The following is an 18,675-nucleotide window of genomic DNA, read 5'->3' on the forward strand; positions in this document are numbered from 1 at the left end:
ATGGCTATACAGTATTTAGGGTTTTCATTTAAGTTCGTAATATGCTTTTCAATTATTGAATGGTTTATTTCTCCCTCTCCTTCTTCTTATAGGGAAATCTATGGAACGATTATTGTTGAACTTGATGCCTGTTTCATTTGGAGAATAGTCATTCTGACTTTTCTCATTCTAATTCCTTTTTACTATTCATATTCATTTTCCATTCTGATTACATGTACGTAAATATGGATCGATTTTTAGTCATCGACATTCATATGTTTTGCAGGTTCTTGATCGCGGTGAGAAGATTGAGCTATTGATGGATAAACCTGATAATCTTCGCTCCCAGTTAATTAGTCCATAGTTTATGTGTATCAGAATAATATTTGATTTCTTAATATGTGGCTTCATTCAAATGGAGTTTGTTTTTATATTGAGTTCTTACAATTGTGGTAGCATAAAATTGACAAAGCAGTTTGCAAGCGGAATGGGAAAGGGTAAGATATATATCAAGAAATAATAGATAACATACTATGAAGCCAGAAACCCTATCAACTCCATCTTTAGCAATTTTTAATAAGATAAATTGTTCAAACAAATGTAATAAAAGTCAGTGTACTTCGTGGTACTGTAAGGAAAAAAAATAAATATATATATATATATATATATATATATATATATATATATATATATATATGAATTCTTACTCTTCAACTTAATGCCATAGATTGATTGTTTAATTTATTCTCTTACATTATTATTTGATTCCTTGAAGTATTTTTACCTTTATTTTTTCCTAATCTCTTTGAATGTGCTTCAGCGCGTACAAGGAGCCTTTATTTTATCACGCATTTTACACCCAACTTAATCAACTTAATTATATTCCAATAACTTTTATTTGTAATTGTATGTATTTTATTTTTAGGACGCCATATAAGAAGGAAAACAACTACCACAACACATTTAAGGGGTGCGTAGCACCCATGATTAAAAAAGGCCTCTCATGCGCGTGAGCGTTTGCAGAGAGACTAGTAGTAAAGAAAACTAATGAAAAAAGTTTGAAAAGTTTGAATGTTAACCAAAAACTAGGTACTAACTTTATTTAATGGTTAGGACAAAACCCAACACTAAACCAATCCAATTAAAATGGTCCAAACACTAATTTTTCAATTTTGCCCCTACCTTTTCCATTTAATATCTTTCTTCCTTCTCTCTTCCACTCTGTCTTCCCCATTTCTTCGTGAATCCTCACTCTTAGAGCAGTTCCACCGTGGTGTATTACCCGGTGGATTGGGGATGGAATAGGGCCAAATAGGCTGGGGGATAAGGTACAGCGTATGCCAGCTCGAGGGACAGGCCAGGCCCGAGCAACAGGCTCGGCAGGGATTGCCAGCTCGAGAGCTCGAAGGGAATGTGATGTGGGCTGACGTCAAGACGACGTCAACCACAATATAAATTAATAATAATAAAAAATATTAATAAAAAATTAAATAAATGAAAAAAAATGAAAACCCAAGCTTCGAACTCAACGGCTCTCGCCGGAGTTCGTCGCCGATGTTGATGATACACCCAAAGACAAATGGCAGAGACTAAACCCAAGGGTTTCAACTCGGAGGCATGCGTTGAAGGTAAGGCGAGCACATCACCTGAACTTGCTCCTGCATAAATCTAATGTATCCCATCACTTCTTGAAGCACCGATGCCGTGTCTGTCTGCAAAACCCCAGAAGAACACCCAAAAAAAAAATCAGATTTTTTGGGTGAATTTTCCAAAAATATGGTTGAAAAAAATGTAACTGGGGTTGGTTGATTTGGGGTTTTGCAATTTCACCTTGCCGTATGGTGAAATGAGCTACTGCAGCGCTGTGATTCGTTCTCCAAGCTTCTCTTTCCTCTGTAAATTTGCAAAAATTCAGAACCCATGTGTAAAATCACAGAAGGAATTGCTCTGCTTTGCAGAAACAGAAGAGAAAGAGAGAACAAAGCATGTAGAGAGTGGGTTTTGAGGAGGGGGAGAGGGAGAAAGAGGCATGCAGTGATCTAGATGACTTTTTGGAGTTCTGTTTTTGTTGAAAGGTCGGACCTTTTCGTTGCTGGCCGATGTGGGATTCTCGGATTTCATCTTTTCAACGGCTCTCTGGGTTGGAGAGAGAGAGAGAGAGAGAGAGAGAGAGAGAGAGAGAGAGAGAGAGAGAGAGAGAGAGAGAGAGAGAGAGAGAGGGAGAGAGAGTGTGTGTGTTCTGGAAAAAAAAAATTGAAAAGGAAGAGTAGGAACAAGGAAAAAGGAAAAAAATTAAAATTTATTTTGTATTATTTTATAAATAAAAAAATACTAATACTTTATTGTCAATTACCAGGGCTATTTAGTGTAGGGGTAGAGATGCAAAAGGTAGTTACTGTTTATTAATGGCAGTTACTGTTTACGGGGTGGATTGAATAGTGAATAACCTGGGGGGAGGACTCCCACGCTGGAGTTGCTCTTACAATGCAATAAATTTTGGAAAATCAATGATTTCACGAAATCAGGCGATTCTGTGGTGAGTTAGGTGCATCTCTAATCTGATTACACAAAAGTTGAAGAAAGAAATGAAAAACGCACACGGGTCACTATAAAATTCATTGATGTTGTCCTTGTGGTTGTTGGGGATACTTTCTCAACTACCAAATTACAGAGAGACTTACAAGTACGATTATCTTTGCAAGAGCAGAGGTGACTTACTCGCTCACTTTGAGAAGAGCTTCATGAAGGAGAGGAAATGAGAGGTTGGGGAAAGCGAGAAAAGGGAGAGAGAGAGAAAGAAAAGGGTGAAAGAGAGAACATGGAATGCATTTACCGAAGGAAATAAAATGTCCATAAGTGAATTAATTATTTTATTAATAAGAATATTAAATAAAATAATGATTAAAAAGCTAAACCAGCAAAATTGAAAAAACTAAACATTAAATAAATTTTAAAAATGTTAAAATAACATTAAATGAATTTTAAATGTATAATTATAAACATTTTTATATACAAATCAATTTACATTCTTTAACAAATTTAGAACGAATCAAATATCGTACTATCTATGTCTCCTCTCTTGCGAATGATACCATAAGTTACTAGCGAATCCCGTAACCAAACCGAACTGCGAACTTGAACTGTACTCCATATCTAGTAACTATGGACCAACCAAATCATTTCTAATCAAATAAAAATAAATGATTTTTGTGTTTGAACAGTGGCTTACATAATATACATCGCATTTATTTCTCGGTAACCAAACACAATTGAGGAAAAGGAAATTACGAACCTGAACAGCTAAACCAAAATAACCCATCATATTTCTGAGACTAAACCAAAATAACCGAAGCTATTTCTGGAACTACAGTAAAATAACTCACACTATTTTTTAAACTACAGCAAAATAACCCAACTATTTTTGAAATTGAACCAAAAGAATACACATTATTTCTGGAACTACAACAAAATAACCCACACTATTTCTAAAAATTAACCAAAATAACACACATTATTTCTGGAACTATAGCAAAATAACTCACTATTTCTGGAACTGAACCAAATAACCCATACTATTTCTGGAACTACAACAAAATAAGTTATAACCCACACTATTTCTGAAACGATAGCAAAATAACCACATTATTTATGAAAGTGAACCAAAATAACCCACATTATTTATGAAACTATAGCAAAATAACCCACCCTATTTCTGAAACTATAGCTAAATAACCTACAATATTTCTGAAACTTAACCAAAATAACCTACATTATTTATGGCACTACATCAAATTAACCCACACTATTTCTGAAACTGAACCAAAATAATACACACTATTCATAAAATTATAGCAAACTAACACAGTATTTCTAAAATTGAACCAGAATACTATAGATTACCACTAATTTAATTACAATACTATGGATGATATAGTCAATCCCAATGTGTTGCAAACTTATGGTAGTCTTAATAAACGAACCACCTACTATAACACGAGTATACTGAAAATACTGCAAAAACAAATGTTTATTAGTACTGGAAACACTAAACACATGATTAGTTTAATATATAATTTCCAACAAATAATAGAAGTGATCTAATCTTTTCGATAAGGAATAAAAAAGCATTAATATGACAGCACTAGCAAGACAACAGTTTTAACGTATCACAAGAGAATTATACATTCCAAATAGAAAATAACAAAATAACAAACAAAGGAATCAGTCAACATATTAATGCTGAAATTCTGTTAATCGATATGGGATGAAGCTGGAGAGGTGGCAGGGAAGGGGAGCTCAAATAATTCCTTGTGATTTGGAAAGTGCCAAACAAAAGGGCATCATGTAATACTAAAACGCAGTAGTAAATATCACAACTTTCAGGGGTATATTGGAATACTAGAAAAAGGTTTGGGGTATATCAAAGCTCGGGCTGGATTGACTCAAAGCTCAAAGCTCACATACATTTGACAGCGGGCTCAAACCTCGAGGGTTGTTAATCCTCCATTTAATTCAATATGGGCTAGGTTTTCTTTCTATTGGGATAATTTTGGAAATTTATTTTTGTCCATGTTGGGCTCTGTAATTCAGCTCATGTAAAATTAGGAGTCTCTGTCCTTACGGTTGATTTTGAGGTGATTTTAGTTAAAAAAAGTATAGAATAGTTTTTGGTTAAAATAGTCTTAGTCCAAGCCATTTTCATTAAAACTTTCGTTATAGTGTTGAGAGTGTGAATTGCACATGGAACTTAAAGGGACCTTAAATGTACTTATAAGGATGTAAATTTGCTTCGGAACCTCAACTTATTTTTTGGTATGAGAGATTAAACCTGAGTCTTGAGCTCAACGACACGTACTTCCATATCATTTAATATGTGTTATTCACATGGTAGGCTAAACGATGTCACATGTGAAAAACGTGTTGAAACTTGAGAATGTGAATCTCAAGTCAAAAAATTAAACTGAGGTGGAAAATTAAACAAGCGAGTGGACATAATAACATTCTTTATAAAACCCCAAGCGTTCAACCTAAAGCCCACGAATAAACCCATGATTCATATAAAATTAAAAGCCCAACCCAATTTAACCAAAAATTCCAAGATATGAAAAAGATGTAGAACTAGGTCCGCATCGCAAGCGTTGATCCATGGACCAAATAGAAACAGCATAGCATATGTGTGATATAAGATCCAACACAAGCACTCGCTCAATCTCAACCGTTCATCACAGACCTCATTAAATCATCTCGATCATTATTAACTGGATGGTCCATTTTACCCTTCTCAGCATATGAGATGAGGTCCGCTTACTGGAGCTCTCCATTTCCCACCTGAGCATTCTCGCTTCTTCTCCCCCAATCTCGTTCTCGTCGATTACCTGATTCGGCGACGCATCGCGTTTCGTCCGCCGCGGCTCCACCATGGTACGCAACCGACATCTCAATTCGTCCACATTTTTTGATGATTTTTTTTTTCAGGCTTATTATTCACCTCCCTAGGTTTAACTCTGATTTAACTTCGCTTTCATGTTGTGTCAGTCCGTGATCGTTTTGTATGTTAATTTTCTCTGAAATGTTTGGTTTTAGTAGATCTGATATGGGGTTTTCTGCATTTTCTGTTTCTGTTATCTGTTTGTTTGGTGGAAAAATTGAGGAAGATAGCTGGAAAGGGATAGAAAATCGAATTTTGAATAGCTAGTTAGGTTTTCACCGAAACAGACAATTCCGGATGCCCTCAGACAGAAGTCAGGTTCACCTGCCCAATGCCAATGATACGCAGAGCTAGCTTTGATACGTATTGGAGTTATCATTCGCTAAGCCCGTCTTTTCTTAGGCTTGATTGGAGAAAGGTTCTGACTTTAGGCTTCAAATGGATTGCGAGTATTTCGGTCTACATTATTTACCACCTCCATCGTTAACATTTTTGTTCGGATAAAAGCCGCGTGGGGACTATCGGGGAGTCCTCTTAGGTTTATTGGGTTAATTCAATGTGGGTCTAGGTTCAATTTTGTGTGAGACTATCTTCCAGGTCAAACACGTGTAGCTTGGTGTAGGCAAATTAAAAGGGAACACATATATGGTTAAGATGTTCTAGAAATGATGAATTGAGGTTGTACAAGCTGCATTTCAATCTTATAGCACGTGTACTCGTATTGCCTTCTTCATGAAATGTAGAATCTTTAAGAAATGAATGTTGCGGATATGCCACTGCTTGTTATAGTACCAACGTTACACCATGGTTCTGGTTGTGTAATTTGATGTTGGATTTTTCATGCATGTTTCTGTGAAGTTGTTTCATGTCAACTGTATTTTGTTTTTCTTGTTAGCTCTGAAGAGTAGATGTTATAGGCATAGGTCACTTTGGAGAAATAAACTAAGTCTGACTTCTTGTTAATTCGTAGGCACCCATCAAGGGTATACTTTCTCTGCAGAGAGCAGCTTTAGCTCGTCATCATGGTTCGAAGTGGGGCCTAGCGTTTAGATCATTCAGCACTCAGGGAGCAGCACCCTCTACTACTGCTCAACCTCCACCTCCACCACCTCCCGAAAAAACTCATTTTGGTGGTTTGAAAGATGAGGACCGGATTTTTACCAACTTATATGGGTTGCACGACCCATTTCTCAAAGGTGCCATGAAACGAGGTGACTGGTACCGAACCAAAGATCTAGTTATTAAAGGTGCTGATTGGATTGTCAATGAAATGAAGAAGTCTGGCCTACGTGGACGTGGTGGTGCTGGTTTCCCATCTGGTCTCAAATGGTCTTTTATGCCAAAAGTATCTGATGGCCGTCCTTCCTATCTTGTCGTCAATGCTGATGAAAGTGAACCTGGAACCTGTAAGGACAGGGAAATTATGCGCCATGACCCGCACAAACTTTTAGAGGGTTGCTTGATTGCTGGTGTTGGGATGAGGGCCAGTGCTGCTTACATCTATATAAGAGGTGAATATGTGAATGAACGCTTAAACCTTGTAAAGGCTAGAAATGAAGCCTATGCAGCTGGATTACTAGGAAAAAATGCTTGTGGATCTGGTTATGATTTTGATGTTCATATCCACTTTGGTGCTGGTGCCTATATTTGTGGTGAAGAAACAGCGCTTCTGGAGAGCCTTGAAGGGAAACAGGGGAAGCCAAGATTGAAGCCTCCTTTCCCTGCTAATGCAGGATTATATGGCTGTCCCACCACTGTTACAAATGTGGAAACGGTGGCTGTTTCTCCCACCATTTTAAGGCGTGGACCAGAGTGGTTTGCCAGTTTTGGGAGAAAGAACAATTCAGGGACAAAATTGTTTTGTATCTCGGGACATGTGAACAAGCCTTGCACTGTTGAAGAGGAAATGAGCATACCCTTGAAAGAGTTACTAGAGAGGCACTGTGGAGGTGTGAGGGGCGGATGGGACAACTTACTTGCAGTAATTCCAGGTGGTTCATCTGTTCCATTGCTTACCAAGGATATATGCAATGATGTTTTGATGGATTTTGACGCACTGAAGGCTGTGCAGTCAGGATTGGGAACTGCAGCTGTTATTGTGATGGATAAATCGACGGACATTGTCGATGCAATTGCAAGGCTTTCTTACTTCTACAAGCATGAGAGTTGTGGGCAGTGCACACCGTGTAGGGAGGGGACAGGATGGCTATGGATGATCATGGAAAGAATGAAAGTTGGGAACGCAAAGCTGGAAGAGATTGACATGCTTCAGGAGGTGACCAAGCAGATTGAGGGGCACACAATCTGTGCGTTGGGTGATGCTGCTGCTTGGCCCGTGCAAGGTCTAATAAGGCATTTCAGGCCAGAGCTTGAGAGGAGGATCAGGGAGCGTGCAGAGAGGGAATTGCTGGAGGCAGCTGCTTAGGTGCTTCTCTCAGGTTGCTTCTTGTATCTATTCTGCATTCATTTCTTCATTCGACTTCTAAAAAGAAGTAAATAAGGGAGAAAAACAGTACTAGTAACTTGAACTTGGGTACGCATTGGAATGTGTTTGTTGTTGTCTTGTTGTAAGGCCACGCAACAGGTGGCCTGGTCCGGTTGGCTGAATCTAGACATCAATGGGCTAAAAAAATTGTCGCTTGGTCTAATAGAGGGTTCTTCTGCTGTGTAGGTTATGCTTGTATTAGTGGAAATCATGGAATAAAATGAAGTTGCCCCAGATTTCGGGAGGATATGTGAATCGGGAGGCAGCTGGTGGTCCAGCTGCTATTGTTTGTTTTTAAACTGTATCTCGACTATATGACCTCACTGTCCCAGAGACAATCTGATTCATTGTGGATGCGTCTGGGCAGGATATTTGTGTTGTGTTTCCGGATCTTGTTTTCCCTTACACAGTCGGAGTTTTGTTAATAAATTTTCGTTTTTCGCTTCCCTGCTTTGATAGATATCCTTCACGAATTCAACTTTAAATCTCAAAACTAAGAGATTACCAAGTTCCTAAACTCCAAGGGATCTATGCTGCGTTGGTAAGAAATGCACTACGAAATATTCAACCGAGGGGTCAAAAATGCACTTCATGGGCATTACAGAGGCGCTAAACAAATAATTTTTAGAAATCCTTGTTAGGGCGTTCTAGTAATTTTAAATCCATCTATATAATGGATCGGAGAGCATTTGTTACTAATGTAGCCTTGATCCCTCGGTACTTGGTATGGCAATGACTTATGTGGTACACATCATGAGACTTGCCAGATTGCATACATTACATGTAACTCATCAAAGCCGGATAAATTATTGAGAGTGAAAAGTGTAACATATGAAATCTTCATCAAATAAATCAAACTAAGTTGAAAAACCAAATAAACCCTACTGGATCAAATCCCTTAATTATGGTTTAATTGAATACATAAAGCATCCAATCTCCATTGGCAAGAATCTCTGGCATCTATACCAACTTCCATTTCAATAAAGTTGAAGGGGATGGTTTCCCACCGTTTGATAAAGAAAGAAAAACTTGACGTGGATGTTTCAACCTCTCTCGTCGACCAACATCGCTTAAAGCCATCCAAATAATTATTAATTATTAGCTTTGTGTCACGACCAAGGGACAGCATTGCTGGACCCCCATCAAATCACCGATTCTACTAACAAATTTAAGCGAGAATAATTGTCTAATAACCATTTTATTTTGGAAGTGAATTTAACAGTCTCATTCTCTTTTTGCATAATTCTGTTTATTATAATCATTTTTAGTACGGAACGGATCCTTTCCGGATACATTGGTCTTAATTCATCAAGTGCTATCATCCAGGTAATTGAAATTTCATCCAACGACTAAAGTTATTATAACTTTTAAAGTAGATCTCTATTTATAGCTGTTTAATTAAATTTCAATTGCTCGAATGATGAGACTTAATGAATTAAGACCAATAGATCCAGAGAGGATCCATGTCCTTTTAGTACAATTGTTTTTCAAATTTTGTATAATTTAATATGCATTTCTTTTACATTTCTCCTGACGTTTCAAATAATTTTTCTTTCTCTCTCTAGTTTATCATAAAAAAATAAAAATAAAAACGAAATAATTATCCAACCAACTCTAACTGCTAAGGCCATCTCTAATTAAGGTTGGCTAAATGTCTAATAGCAAAAAATGGTCTAATTTGCTTAAAAACTCATCTACAACTAATGTTATTATTTGGTCAATGAGGCATCAGGTGGCCAAATATAGCCGCCCTCTTAGCTTATTTTTTGGATCCAACTCCTCAATTGCAATAATTGATTTAAATTCAACGTCTAGATTTGAAAACTTTAGTAGTTTAATTAAATTAACAAATAAATTTAAAGTATAAACCTAAAACTAACAAAAAAATTCAACACAAAAAAAAAAAACTAATAAAATATCAATTGGCTATGTTAAACCCATTTAGTTAAAGATAATAGATGAGTATGGCATGATACTGTTTATTTAAAAGTAATTTTTGGTAGGACTGTAATTGTAGACTGAGCTTGCTTTAGTTCCTCTTGATTGAGATGACGAAATATGTGAAAGAGAGGTAGGAAATGGTCCAACTTTTTGTTTAAGAAGATAGAGAGCCCAATGAACTGATCGTATGAGCCCAGATCGATCGGATCAGGCGAGGGCCAGAGAGCGACAGGAGAGAGACGGTTGCTTCCTTCCTCTTGTTCCTTTTTATCCAACGACCTTTTCCTTCCTCTTCCGTATTCTCACCCACCCTTTCCCTTCCAATTCATTCTTCCACATTCTGTAAATATCCACCCACGCACTCACAGAAAGAAGAGAAGAAGAGAGAAAACAGAGAAGCAGCTCGCTTTTCTTCAGTTTCTTCTGCATTGTAAGTTCACTCACATCTCCTTCATTTGTTCACAGCTCCCATCTCCATCAAACTCTCTGCAATTCCCAACTTTACTTCCGATTGCCCTCTCAATTTTACTGTTCTTCCGATGTAGTAGTACGAAGTAGCATTTCTACGCATCAATGCTTGGATTAGAAGTCAATTTTTTGTTTTGTTTTTGTTTGTTGTTAATTGATTCACTGCTGCTATTCTCATCACCCCTGTCTGCCTGTTTCAAATTTTGCTAATTTCATTCGCATTTTTATGTAACGCGGAGGGAGGACAGAGATTTTGACACCATTTTTTATATAAAAATATGAAAATTAAGCTGGATGAGTGGGGTGGGTGATACCCAAAGTTTATTAAATTAAACCCCTCTCGGCGTTCGTACTTGTTTTGTCTTTGATGGTCAAAGCTTAAACTGCCCATTATTTTTTTCTATTGAAATTCATGAGGGTTGAATTGCATCTTAGATTGCTGGTATTAAATTACATTCAAAAGTCGGGAGCTTGGATATTTTTTACATCCCATTTGTTCGTATCTGATTTTGTGATGTATTTTTATATGTAAGGAGGTTTGATGGATGTAGAAGCATTGTAAGTTTGTAACTGGTTCTACCCATCAGGAGCTATCCGGGCGCTTTTCGTGACAATGGTTCTTGGGATAAGATCAAAGAGCAGGAAGAGCGCGGCCGTTGAGGTTGATTACCTCATCCATGTGCAGGAACTAAAGCCATGGCCCTCGTCTCAGGCTTTGAGATCCGTTCAGTCCGTTATGCTTCAGTGGGAAAACGGTGATCAGGTTTCTGGATCGTGTATTTGCAATGTTGGTGATGGAAAGATCGAATTTGGCGAGTCTTTCACGCTTCCAGTCACTTTATACAAGGAGAAATCAAGAAAAAACGCAGTTCGCGACACTTACCAGAAGAACAACTTGGAGTTTTACTTGTATGAACCTCGAAAGGACAAGGGAGTGAAAGGTCAACTCTTGGGGTCGGCTGAGATCAATCTTGCAGACTATGGGATCGTTGTGGAAACCAGAAATGTGAGCACTCCGCTGAACTGGAAGAAGAGTTTTAAGAGTTCAGCGCAAACTGTTCTTTCTGTTAGTATTCAGCCGTGTGGTAAACCGAGCTCCAGCTTGACACCAAAGAGCAGCTTGTCCAGAGAAGAGTCTCTGGAAAATGAGGGAACTGAATCTGTTCCAGGGTCTGTGAATGATGGCACTGACGAGATTGCCTCTTTTACCGATGATGACGTTGATGATGATGTTTCCTCGCATCCATCACACACTGTAAACTCCTCGGCTGTTGAGACAACAGTCAGTTCATCACCTAGCGGTGAAAAGGTATGTGAAGTCATTTTTAAAAGTTCTCCCCTTCAGATCAGTTTCTTTGCTTAGCTGCTCTTATAATTTAAAAATATGATATCTCCAGTTGCATCTAAAATATATGTAGAATTAGGTTTATGGAATTTAACTTAGTTTCAGATCCATGGTTGTAAAATGAATAACCGCATCGCTGATATTAAGGTCTTCAAATACAAATTCTGAGAACCCAAATAGTGTGACATAAGTACCAGCACCACCATCCCTTTCATAATCATTCTCATGTGTATGTCCAAAGAATTCCGATTTACTTTTGTTTGTCAGTTACTTTTGCACCAATCAAATAGTGGACCATAACTTCCCTGATAGTGTTCGTCCTGATGGTTGCTTCTCTTTATCTGATTCAATTCATTTGTCTATTGTCAGCTTGTTTAACCTCCATATATAATTAATTTCAGAATGTATTAGAATCAACAGCCAATGGCACTAGGAGGACTTATGGGGAGCCTGCTGCACAGTCAATAGCAGCACCTGCAAGCACAGGGGTGACTCCAGTGGTTAAAGCATTAGAGCACCAAAATGGAAGTTCATCTCCACTGTCGTCAATAGGCTCTTCCTCCATTCTGCTGAATTCTGCAAATGATCGTGCTTCTTTGCCTAACAGTTCAAAGGAGAGTGCTTCAATGCCAATCCTGAAAAAATCAATCACCCACTCTGTTCATTCAGCGTCTTCACCCTTTGGCTATCAAGACAGCCATCAGGAATCTGGTTACCATAATTTTAAGGACAACAGAATTCACATAACTCGTTCTAACAGAAGTGCCAGAGTGCATGAAAATGCTCAAGATCTTATCAAAGACAATATTGTCCGTAACCATGCTGCTGAAGGTTCATCCTCAAGCATGTCTATTCAGGAGGACACAAACTCCACATTTGCAAGCAATGCAGATTCACAAGCCTTTCGAGAGGATGGTCATCTCTTAAAGGCCAATCAGTATACTTTTGATGACAAATTAGCTTCTCGATTTTCACAAGATGCTACCAGAAAACAAGTCAGGTTAAAGAGTGAAACTTTTACACCCAGCAGGAGAGTTGTTGGAGCGCAGGAAAGTAAGGTTAAAAGTAATGAACTAAAACATGTAAAGTCTGTGCAGTTACCTTTAGTATCAGCTCAGAACAATAGACAGTCAAGCAATAATGAGCTTCTCGAAAAGTCAAAGGAAGCTGAAACTGCTGAAGAGATGCCCACAGATTGGATGTGGCTATGTTCAATGCTATTCTTCGTGAAAATGCTGAAGAGATGCCCACAGATCCTGTGTCCGACCCCATAAGTGATTCTAAGGTTCTCCCTATTCCAGCTGGAAAGTCGAGCTTTGGGGCTGGTGCACAGCTAAAAAATGCGGTGAGTGTGGACCTCATCGTGTGAGGTTATTAGTCACATTGTTTTTTCGGTTGCCGGTGAAAAGTCACACAATCTTTTATTTTTGAAAAAAAAATAGTCTTGCATTTCATTGATGGAAGGATTGTGCTTGTCTTCATGACCGCAGATTGGAAGCTGGTCTAGATGGCTTACTGATCTATTTGGCATCGATGATACTGATGCCCCTGATGATAATACTGAACTCAGTGATCACAAGGGACAAGAGTGCCCAACATCCTTTAAAGCTTTCCGTCTTCTTAATGCTTTGAGTGACCTTATGATGCTTCCATTTGATATGCTGGCAGATAAATCCACCCGGAAAGAGGTAAAGACCGGGTTTGTGTCCATGCCCCACACTTAATAAAAGAACACCGAGTTTATAATAATTCCCTGCCTTTTTGTAATAATCACTGTATTGATTTCTGAAGGTATGCCCTACATTTGGTGCATCATTGATCAAGAGGGTTATATACAATTTTGTTCCAGATGAGTTTTGCCCAGACCCAATTCCCCCAGCAGTTTTTGAGGCTCTTGATTATGAGGTACCTAAGAGGCCCTCTAATAATCTCCGCACATAACAATTCAGCTTATTTACTGAACTTCATTCCTGTTCGAATGGTGTAGGACTGATTTGTTATCCATTTTGTTTTTTTTTGTTTATTTAGGAGAATTCAGAAGCTAAAACTGACTCTGCTGGAAGTTTCCCATGCAACGCAAATCCTACAATCTATTCACCACCTCCAGCTGCTTCACTATTAAGCATTATAGGAGAGGTAGGAAGTCTAACTCTCTCGAGGAGTGGGTCATCAGTGCTTAAGAAATCGTATACAAGTGATGATGAGCTCGATGAGTTGGATTCACCGATGACATCAATCATCATAGACAATTCCCCCTTTTCTCCCAGTCCATTGGCAGCCAACTCAACACCGAAGTGGAAGGGTGGTCGGAATTCTGTCAGGTATCAACTCCTCCGTGAAGTTTGGAAGGATAGCGACTGATCTTCCCTTTCATGTATGTATCTGATATACCCGGGGCAGGTTGTTCAATTTGGGGGCTCCCCTTGCTTCTCGCTTGTACATAGATGAGTATTTATACAACGTTACAACCATATGAATATTGAAGCAGTTTGTTCCACAGCAGTGGTTATCCGGTTAGCGGCTGTATTCTAAGCTTTCATGGAAGCCTATAATTTTTTTGAATAATGATATCATGTAGAATAAGTTTATACATATACCTAAGCTTAATCTCGGTTTCCTTGTCTCGTTGTTTATGGACTTGAACTACAGGAGCAGGCAGGCGTTAGCCGATACTTGTCCATGAAATTGAGTTATGCAAATGTTGAACTGTTGAACGATTCATTTGAACTGAAATTTCGAGGATGTTGTATGAGAAAGTACCCATTCCTCGAATCAAATACTTATAAACATAACAGCAGGAATACAGTTCAAGATTTTGAATGAATACAGGCTACAGTACCACGCATCTCTGGCTATCTTTGTTTGCACCTGCAAACACCCACGACGAAAATTCATGAACAACTGGCTGATTCGAGCGGCAGAGACAAAAAATTATGAAAGATATAAGCCAAAACCCAAGGAAACCAAGCAAACAACCACAGCCTATTGCGCCTTCTGGTGCATATAGTTTTTCCAGGAAACAGATGAGTAGCGAATGAAGAAATCTTACAACTTGGACTGTGTACCAGTAGTTGCAGCAGGCAGTGCGTCGTAGTGTCCATAACCATGATAAAGTACGCGGATAGGGTTGTCCCTTCCGTACTCTTGACCATATTCGGCTATGATCTTGAGGTCACCGGAATCCTTGTCCCGCATATAAACTGTAATCGGCATCCTAGGAATGAAATTGTATCATTAACTGTAAGATCGACGAACCTATGTACCTTCTGAAGTATATAGAAACTTTCTTAGCATAGGAGTATATAGGACTTACCGTAGGACATGTGAGGACATAAGCAACTCAGGTTCTCCTCCCCAAATGTGGGGCTGTCGCATCTGTACAACGTACGTTTCAAAATCATCTTCAAGAAACCTGCAAATAAATTCAAAACAAATTTCGACAAGCGATTGAAAATGATTTTCAAAGCAGTTTAAATCTGCATCGAGGCAGAAGTGATCGGTTGGTGAGATCTTTGCGAAATTTACCATTCGGTGTCTGACCTCCGTCTGATGAATTCATCGACCACCTGTCCAAATCATATCACCATTTTACGTAGGAAATCGTATGACAAAATAGCATCAGTATCCTTCTGAATTCAGTAAATTTGAGTTCACCGTGTACCTTTGATCTGAGCTCGTCGGCAAGTTCTCTCTGAAGGCTGTCACTTGGAGATGGTTTCCCTGCCCTTAGAGAAGCGCCGTGAACCACAGACCGGAACAAACATCTTCCGTCTCCACGTATGCCTGCACGAAACACACACATAAATTAACAGTTGATGATCGCAAAACACATTTGCATTGAGTATTTAAAACATGAAAATATATTGTAAAAATAAAATAAAGCGAAAAAAAATAAAAAAAACAAACAAACCAATACCTTGATCCATAACAATTTACCAAAATTCCCTAATTAAGGAGAACAAATTGGGAGGAAATTTTAGTAACCAAATGGCAGGCAAAGTGCATGGATTCAGGAAACGAATCTATTATAACACCAGATACATGAAGAAAAGCACTTATACGAAAGCACACCAGATATATGAAGAAAAGCACTTATACGAAAAGCACAAGCAATTCGTCTAATTACTGAAGTTAGGAATAACAAATTAACATGCATTCAAGAAAATAAAAAACTTCCATTCTAAATAAGAAGAAAAAATCAAAACTTTCATAACCAAAAACAAAGTTAACAAATGAAACTTTTGTTACCGAGAAGATTTTCCCGTTTCGGCATCGGTTGAATTCAGATTAAGCAGTTGACAAAACAAACAAAAAAATCAGTAAAAATGCCAACTTATATGAATGTTGAATCTTCATCTTTTTGCTTCTTGATTTCGATGTGCAAAACTGCAATTGAATCTCAGCCGTTGAATGAGCTCGACATCGACTGATGAGACGACAGCTGAGCTCCTCCACATTTCACAGCTTTTTGCTTTCAAAGAATCGAATTCGATGCTTTTAATTTTGCTTTTCAAACTCTCAAGTTTCAACCAACTACCAACGGCTAGGATCCGTTACGTGCGTCCTTTTCCAAGCTCACTCAAACGACGACGTAAGGTGTATTCATGCATGTAACACGTGTCAATAACACATAGAACTCCCCCGCTAAAATCAATAGGACCCGCTCGTATCCAACTGGCTGGGCGCCAAAAATGAAACTTCGCCCTTCCAAACAATTGATTTTGGTTTTTTTTTTTTTTTTTACTATTTACAGTTGCTTTCAAATATAGGGTAGAAGACTTCATTTTGGAATAAATAAAGGGCCAAAATCCTTAACCAATTTCCATGATATGGATTCCCGGGCATCCTTGGCGTCCCAGGTAACAACATCTCTTTCCAATCTCAAAACTCCATGATTTAAGTAGGAATCTAATTTTATGTTCGTTTTCATTTACATTCTCTTCGGAAAACATATGTTCTTTATTAAAAAAGGAACATGTATTGTTATTGTATCAACAATGTTGAAAATATACTAGTAACATGGCGGTTGTTTTATGACGATAAATGATATTGACACATTATCAATAACATGTAGATAGTCTGTTCCAGAGCTGAACTATTATTTTCATATAAGTCAAATTTGCTTTCACATTGTTATATGAAGTACCATATTTAATGTGCATGTCTGATTAAATTTGGAATTTCCCAGGAATCAACAACACAAATCAACATGATCAGTCCCAGAAAACGCCCGTTGCACACTTGTGCGGTTTCAATTTTACTGGTAGCTCATAGAGGCTTCACCATAGCCCAAGGTCTCAATGGACCACTAGGGTTCATAATAAAAATTGCAGCCAGACTAGTCACGTTGGCCGGAACCTTGGCTTATGCCTTGCAATACCAATGGCTCACACTGGCAATCCTCTCATTCATCGATGGTCGAATTTTAGCCCTTGAAGACATGATCGAGAGATTTTACCCTCCTTCACACTTTGTGTTCGACAAGATTGACGACCTTGTCCAAGTCACCGAATCCCTTCCTGGAAAATTTGACAATGCCGTAGGCAAAATCCCGGCACATTTCCATCACGTTTCGTTTTTGGATTGGACGTTGGTGCGTGCCATTTCGCTGCTGAATTTTGTTGCGGCTACATTGAACTATTGGAGAATGTCAAACGGTACAAGGGAGAAGGAGATTAAGGTTGAAACAAGCAGCAATATTGATCGCAACCGTGGACCGTGTTCGGTTCATGAAGCTGACTGGTCTACCCCACATGGTAATAAGAATAATGCTGCAGCAAGTGGTGATCAGATTAATAAGGGTAATACCTATTCTTCTCCTCGTAGAGGTGTTACTTACAAGGAAGTGCTTCTGCAGAAGGGAACAAATAATGGAGGGATTGGAAAAAAAGAAGAGAACAAGGTTAATAACAAGGAAGAAGTGGAGAGTAGTGTTGCTGATGATGATAGTGAAACCAACTCTAAAGATGATGACCTCCTTGAATTGTTTGAATCAGCGTGGCTTATGACATCGCCCGGAAAAAATAAGGGAAAATACGCGCCACGTTCGGTTTCATTCATTTTTTGACAAAAGTAGCACGGTTTTAACCACTCTTTTCACGAATAACAAAAAATTGTGCAAAAAGAAGGCTATTCTTGAGATAAGGTTATATATTTAGCTAGTTTTGTTAATATGAAACATTAAGGTAATTTTTGAAGTTTTAGAACTTGGTCAATATATGTAGATACAAAAATGACAGTGTTACTTGGCTGTCCAATTCCATAAACCTTGGGAGCGAGTAGGATTCTTTGTGTTATGATAGAGAACCGAGCATCAGTTGGTTCTGTACTTCAGTTTTGGCATCATCAAGAAATGCAATGGCTGTAAATAAAATGTTATATTGTTTGTGGTTTGTGGAATTTACAAAATCCACCGAGTGTGCTCTCAAAATTTGCGAAGCAAAACTTTCTCTTGCATCATTCTCATTAGTACTTATCGTTTCTTCACTCTCAAACGATATCAATTTTGTCAGACGCGACAAACAGGGGTTACATATCAACAACGAGCAAGGTTGGAGTTTTATTTTTGCGAATGAAAACGGCTCTAATCGGCTCTCTAACTGCGAGGAGTGGCTTAAGCGTGCTGTTGAGGTACTTGGAGCAATGCTTTTGGAAGTGACTGTTTAAAAGATCATGCATGTTGCTTGTCACTCCTTGGAATGTAAAAAAAGACGTCAGCTTGAGAGATGATCTTTCTTTTACATAAATTATTCATAATCAAGTGATCAAACGCTGCATAATTTCACAGCATTAATATGCCCGAAATGAAAAAAACCCTGGCTTATGTCAAGCAACATTCTTTAAAAAATATTGCTAGACTCCTCTTTTTCGTTTATTTAGTCTGGATTATATCATTAGTAAAAAGGGAAAAAGAGTCCAACATTTTTTTTTAATTTCTCATGCATTTTTTTTTTTGTAATTAAAATGCTTGCTTTGAGATCTTTCAAACACTATCACTAAGACACTCAGGGTCTTCAATTGATTAAAGTT

At 38.2% G+C, this 18,675-nt stretch overlaps 3 protein-coding genes and 1 pseudogene across 8 annotated transcripts; 3 read left to right on the forward strand and 1 right to left on the reverse strand.

Annotated features, from left to right (window-relative positions):
- The first annotated feature begins 5,238 nt into the window (after positions 1-5,238).
- On the forward strand, positions 5,239-8,338 carry LOC103403141 (NADH dehydrogenase [ubiquinone] flavoprotein 1, mitochondrial). 2 transcript variants are annotated; one of them, XM_008341966.4, is made up of 3 exons: positions 5,246-5,400; positions 6,378-7,845; positions 8,079-8,338. In XM_008341966.4, the coding sequence occupies exons 1-2, from the start codon at positions 5,398-5,400 to the stop codon at positions 7,830-7,832; spliced, it is 1,458 nt and encodes a 485-aa protein (XP_008340188.3). In that variant the 5' UTR covers positions 5,246-5,397; the 3' UTR covers positions 7,833-7,845; positions 8,079-8,338. The 2 variants fall into 2 exon arrangements, with proteins under 2 accessions (XP_008340187.3, XP_008340188.3); XM_008341965.4 differs by having other exon boundaries at positions 5,239-5,400; positions 6,378-8,338.
- Positions 8,339-9,866: 1,528 nt separating this feature from the next.
- LOC103425527 (uncharacterized protein YMR317W-like) lies at positions 9,867-14,253 on the forward strand (annotated as a pseudogene). The gene is made up of 6 exons (XR_011577638.1): positions 9,867-10,263; positions 10,835-11,610; positions 12,048-12,991; positions 13,137-13,334; positions 13,438-13,551; positions 13,675-14,253. The product of XR_011577638.1 is annotated as an uncharacterized protein YMR317W-like (transcript).
- Positions 14,254-14,345: 92 nt separating this feature from the next.
- LOC103403143 (OVARIAN TUMOR DOMAIN-containing deubiquitinating enzyme 4-like) lies at positions 14,346-16,124 on the reverse strand. 4 transcript variants are annotated; one of them, XM_070816251.1, is made up of 6 exons: positions 15,895-16,124; positions 15,308-15,429; positions 15,172-15,212; positions 14,960-15,058; positions 14,712-14,860; positions 14,346-14,514 (listed from the first exon to the last, which is right to left on the reverse strand). In XM_070816251.1, the coding sequence occupies exons 1-6, from the start codon at positions 15,917-15,919 to the stop codon at positions 14,477-14,479; spliced, it is 474 nt and encodes a 157-aa protein (XP_070672352.1). In that variant the 5' UTR covers positions 15,920-16,124; the 3' UTR covers positions 14,346-14,476. The 4 variants fall into 4 exon arrangements, with proteins under 4 accessions (XP_070672352.1, XP_008340190.3, XP_070672354.1 ...); XM_008341968.4 differs by having other exon boundaries at positions 14,696-14,860; XM_070816253.1 differs by lacking the exon at positions 15,895-16,124 and adding an exon at positions 15,563-15,720 and having other exon boundaries at positions 14,696-14,860.
- Positions 16,125-16,381: 257 nt separating this feature from the next.
- On the forward strand, positions 16,382-18,054 carry LOC103431879 (uncharacterized). The gene is made up of 2 exons (XM_008370052.4): positions 16,382-16,505; positions 16,835-18,054. Exons 1-2 carry the CDS (start codon positions 16,476-16,478, stop codon positions 17,711-17,713), a joined length of 909 nt encoding a protein of 302 aa, XP_008368274.3. The 5' UTR covers positions 16,382-16,475; the 3' UTR covers positions 17,714-18,054.
- The last annotated feature ends 621 nt before the right edge of the window (positions 18,055-18,675 follow it).

Source organism: Malus domestica, chromosome 16 (assembly GCF_042453785.1).
Source record: "Malus domestica chromosome 16, GDT2T_hap1".
NCBI classification, from domain to species: domain Eukaryota; kingdom Viridiplantae; phylum Streptophyta; class Magnoliopsida; order Rosales; family Rosaceae; genus Malus; species Malus domestica.

Bases quoted from the DNA above. Each gene is read 5' to 3' on its own strand.
- LOC103403143 (XM_070816251.1), bottom strand. From the start codon at position 15,919: ATGCCGAAACGGGAAAATCTTCTCG. The intron at 15,430-15,894 runs GTAACAAAAGTT...TGTTTCGTGCAG, and splicing joins GAAACGGGAAAATCTTCTCG to GCATACGTGGAGACGGAAGA. The intron at 14,515-14,711 runs GTACACAGTCCA...GGGTGTTTGCAG, and splicing joins ACTGCCTGCTGCAACTACTG to GTGCAAACAAAGATAGCCAG.
- LOC103431879 (XM_008370052.4), top strand. From the start codon at position 16,476: ATGGATTCCCGGGCATCCTTGGCGTCCCAG. The intron at 16,506-16,834 runs GTAACAACATCT...GGAATTTCCCAG, and splicing joins GGGCATCCTTGGCGTCCCAG to GAATCAACAACACAAATCAA.